The following is a 4328-nucleotide window of genomic DNA, read 5'->3' as shown; positions in this document are numbered from 1 at the left end:
GAGCTGAGCGAGGAGGACAAGGTCGTGTGGACCGCGCGCGCAAGGTGACCCGGTTCCTGTCGCAGCCGTTCCAGGTTGCGGAGGTGTTCACGGGCATGACGGGCCACTACGTGCAGCTGGCCGACACGGTGGAGTCGTTCTCTGGGCTGCTGATGGGGTCGTACGACCAGATCCCGGAGATGGCGTTCTACATGGTTGGCGGCATCAAGTCTGTGCTGGAGAAGGCGAAGGCCATGGCGGAGGAGGCTGCGGCGATGGAGAAGCAGCGTCGCGCGCGCCAGGCCGCGAGCGCCTCGGACTCGCAGTAGGGCGCCAGCGACGCGAGACGCAAGTGCGCGACTGCGTGCTTGGCGGCGTGTGCCTGACAGCCACGGAATGCCCCACGTGGCGAGCGCGGTGTATCTCGTGCTCTTACATGTTTTCTCGTCAGCGCGCGCCGCCGTGTTAGCGTGTCTGTTTCCGAGAAGGGAATGCAAGGGGCCGCGGCGTACCGCGCACGTACGTGTGGGAGGGGAAGCGAGGATGGCGGCGCGAGCCGAGGAGGCGGGTGCCCCAGCATGGCTGAAGACAGGGGCGCCGCAAGCGGGAGTGGCGCACGCGCTGCGGTTGCCTCTCACCCTCTCTTTGTTTTTTTGTTTGGTATAGGTGGTGTGGCTGTTGCTGATATCGAAGTTGTGGACGTGAGCGGTGCTCGGAGGTGGTGTTGGTTGTCGGTGTGGGCGTCACCGCTGAGTCGAGTGAGGCGACTGCGGTGGTGTCGGCTGATGCTCGCCCACGTGTGCACGCAGACGCACGTGACGGTAACGAAACAGCTTCACACGCACACACATCACTGCCATAGTGGGCACCTGGGACTTAGCAGTAGTAATGACGGATGTTCGCGCGCGCGGACGGACGTGTAAGCGTGAGGTTGTGTGTGTGTGGGGGGGGGCGTAGCCCAGTGTGCGGCCCTTCCAACGACTAAAGGAGGAGGACAATGTGCGGGCGAGCGAGAGAAGAGAGCAGCAAAGGCGAAGGGTGCTGGGCGACGCCGCTCTTGGCTCAGTCACTTGGCGGGATCAAGGCCCACAGACGCGTACATGCATGCTCAGCCTGAGGGACGCCCGCCGCTCTCTGGAGAACGCACGGGATGTGATACAGCTATCTCTCGTCGTGTGAGCGTGGCATCTCTCACTTTGCTCTCCTCTCTCGGAGGATCCGTGGGGCAACGCGGGCCCCTTTGTCTCGCCTACTCTCCACTCCCTGCCCCATTCAACTTGGGATTATGTGCAGCATCATCTGCGTCTTGTAGGCGTGTCGAGCCCGTGTGTCTGTGTCTCGCGGCGTGTGTGCGTGTGCGCAGGTGTGTAGGTGGGTGGGTCACTGCGGCGTCTGTGGCCCATGCCACGAAAGTACTTAGGGACTGAGGCCCCCCCCCCCCCCCCCCCACACACGCATACACACATGGCAACGTGCAGCACGCGCGTGTAGGAAACCCTCTCCCCTCGGAAAATGGAAAGAGAAGCGATTTTTTAAAGGCCTTTCACCAAAGCACACACACGGCACCCCACGCACGCCCCTGCACGCAGACAGGCACGCACGTGCCGTAAGACTCGAAGGCATGGCAACGCATCGCTGCAGCTGGCAGGCAGCCACGTAGACCCGCTCTCCCCCCTCCACAGCCTCAGAGCAGTGCAGAGCTAACCGCTTATCTCCTCCAATCCCTGCGATTGTGCACAGATAGGTCCTTGAAGAAAGGAATGGCGTGATAGCGTTAGTTGAGGGGGGGGGACGGACCGCCAGGGTTGTGGCATGGGGCCTTGGTCTTCGTCCGTCACACCTCCGCAATATGCCGTGCGAGTGTGCACAGGCTGCTCACGCTTTCTGCGCGGGCGTCTGTCTGTCTGCCCGTCTGTGACGTCCGACTCGTCTTCTCCGTCTTTCGACTGCTCCCTTCTTCTTCGACTCGCGCCCAGACAGACTTGTACATACGCGCACACTAACGCACACACACCCCGTAAGGGAACACGCTGCCCTAGTACCCCACCCCCTCTCGCTTCTCAGGTATAGTGTCTATCTCGCGAAAGACTGCAACGACCCTGCGATAACATCCTAAGTAACACAACCTACATCCTAGAGACGCACATTATCAGAACCATGCTGTCCCGTGTGCAGTCTGCGATGATTCGCCGCGCCGCCGGGGCTCGTGCTGCGTCGTCGGCGGCGGCTGCGGCTGCCGTGAAGCCTGCGGAACACAAGGGCCGCGTCGGCTACGTGTCGCAGGTCATTGGTGCGGTGGTGGACGTGCACTTCTCGGAGGGCGTCCCGCCCGTGCTGACGGCGCTGGATGTGACGGAGGACCTTGGCCGCGATGAGCCGCTGACGCTGGAGATCGTGCAGCACCTGGACGCGAACACCGGCCGCTGCATTGCGATGCAGACGACGGACCTGCTGAAGCTGAAGTCGAAGGTTGTGTCGACCGGCGGCAACATCTCTGTGCCGGTGGGCCGTGAGACGCTGGGCCGCATCTTCAACGTGCTGGGCGACGCGATCGACCAGCGCGGCCCCGTGGGTGAGAAGATGCGCATGGCGATCCACGCCGAGGCCCCGAAGCTGGCGGATCAGGCCGCGGAGGACACGATCCTGACGACCGGCATCAAGGTGATCGACCTGATTCTGCCCTACTGCAAGGGTGGCAAGATCGGCCTGTTTGGCGGCGCCGGTGTGGGCAAGACCGTGATCATCATGGAGCTGATTAACAACGTCGCGAAGGGCCACGGTGGTTTCTCGGTGTTTGCCGGCGTTGGCGAGCGCACGCGCGAGGGCACGGACCTGTACCTGGAGATGATGCAGTCGAAGGTGATTGACCTGAAGGGCGAGTCGAAGTGCGTGCTTGTGTACGGGCAGATGAACGAGCCCCCGGGTGCGCGCGCGCGCGTTGCGCAGTCTGCGCTGACGATGGCGGAGTACTTCCGAGACGTGGAGGGCCAGAATGTGCTGCTGTTCATCGACAACATCTTCCGCTTCACGCAGGCGAACTCCGAGGTCTCTGCGCTGCTGGGCCGCATTCCGGCCGCCGTGGGCTACCAGCCGACGCTTGCGGAGGATCTTGGTATGCTGCAGGAGCGCATCACGTCGACGACGAAGGGGTCGATCACGTCCGTGCAGGCCGTGTACGTGCCTGCGGATGATATCACGGATCCGGCGCCCGCGACGACGTTCTCGCACCTGGACGCGACGACTGTGCTGGACCGCGCGGTGGCGGAGTCGGGGATCTACCCTGCCGTGAACCCGCTGGAGTGCGCGTCGCGTATCATGGACCCCGATGTGATCGACGTGGACCACTACAACGTTGCGCAGGATATCGTGCAGATGCTGACCAAGTACAAGGAGCTGCAGGATATCATTGCGGTGCTTGGTATCGACGAGCTGAGCGAGGAGGACAAGGTCGTGGTGGACCGCGCGCGCAAGGTGACCCGGTTCCTGTCGCAGCCGTTCCAGGTTGCGGAGGTGTTCACGGGCATGACGGGCCACTACGTGCAGCTGGCCGACACGGTGGAGTCGTTCTCTGGGCTGCTGATGGGGTCGTACGACCAGATCCCGGAGATGGCGTTCTACATGGTTGGCGGCATCAAGTCTGTGCTGGAGAAGGCGAAGGCCATGGCGGAGGAGGCTGCGGCGATGGAGAAGCAGCGTCGCGCGCGCCAGGCCGCGAGCGCCTCGGACTCGCAGTAGGGCGCCAGCGACGCGAGACGCAAGTGCGCGACTGCGTGCTTGGCGGCGTGTGCCTGACAGCCACGGAATGCCCCACGTGGCGAGCGCGGTGTATCTCGTGCTCTTACATGTTTTCTCGTCAGCGCGCGCCGCCGTGTTAGCGTGTCTGTTTCCGAGAAGGGAATGCAAGGGGCCGCGGCGTACCGCGCACGTACGTGTGGGAGGGGAAGCGAGGATGGCGGCGCGAGCCGAGGAGGCGGGTGCCCCAGCATGGCTGAAGACAGGGGCGCCGCAAGCGGGAGTGGCGCACGCGCTGCGGTTGCCTCTCACCCTCTCTTTGTTTTTTTGTTTGGTATAGGTGGTGTGGCTGTTGCTGATATCGAAGTTGTGGACGTGAGCGGTGCTCGGAGGTGGTGTTGGTTGTCGGTGTGGGCGTCACCGCTGAGTCGAGTGAGGCGACTGCGGTGGTGTCGGCTGATGCTCGCCCACGTGTGCACGCAGACGCACGTGACGGTAACGAAACAGCTTCACACGCACACACATCACTGCCATAGTGGGCACCTGGGACTTAGCAGTAGTAATGACGGATGTTCGCGCGCGCGGACGGACGTGTAAGCGTGAGGTTGTGTGTGTGT

At 63.1% G+C, this 4328-nt stretch overlaps 2 protein-coding genes across 2 annotated transcripts in view; both read left to right on the top strand.

Annotated features, from left to right (window-relative positions):
- Nucleotides 1-308, top strand: part of LMXM_25_1180 (uncharacterized protein) — a gene marked incomplete at both ends in the record, with an annotated part of 1604 nt that extends 1296 nt beyond the window's left edge. The window contains one exon of the mRNA XM_003876124.1: nucleotides 3-308. Within this exon, the coding sequence (XP_003876173.1) occupies nucleotides 3-308 (306 nt within the window). The remainder of the gene's footprint in view (nucleotides 1-2) is intronic.
- Nucleotides 309-2136: 1828 nt separating this feature from the next.
- On the top strand, nucleotides 2137-3714 carry LMXM_25_1170 (putative ATPase beta subunit; the record flags this gene model as incomplete). The annotated part of the gene is made up of 1 exon (XM_003876123.1): nucleotides 2137-3714. One exon carries the CDS (start codon nucleotides 2137-2139, stop codon nucleotides 3712-3714), a length of 1578 nt encoding a protein of 525 aa, XP_003876172.1.
- Between the last annotated feature and the right edge of the window lie 614 nt (nucleotides 3715-4328).

The sequence above is a fragment of the Leishmania mexicana genome, chromosome 25, assembly GCF_000234665.1.
Source record: "Leishmania mexicana MHOM/GT/2001/U1103 complete genome, chromosome 25".
NCBI lineage: Eukaryota > Euglenozoa > Kinetoplastea > Trypanosomatida > Trypanosomatidae > Leishmania > Leishmania mexicana.
This window is presented reverse-complemented; position numbering and strand designations above follow the sequence as displayed.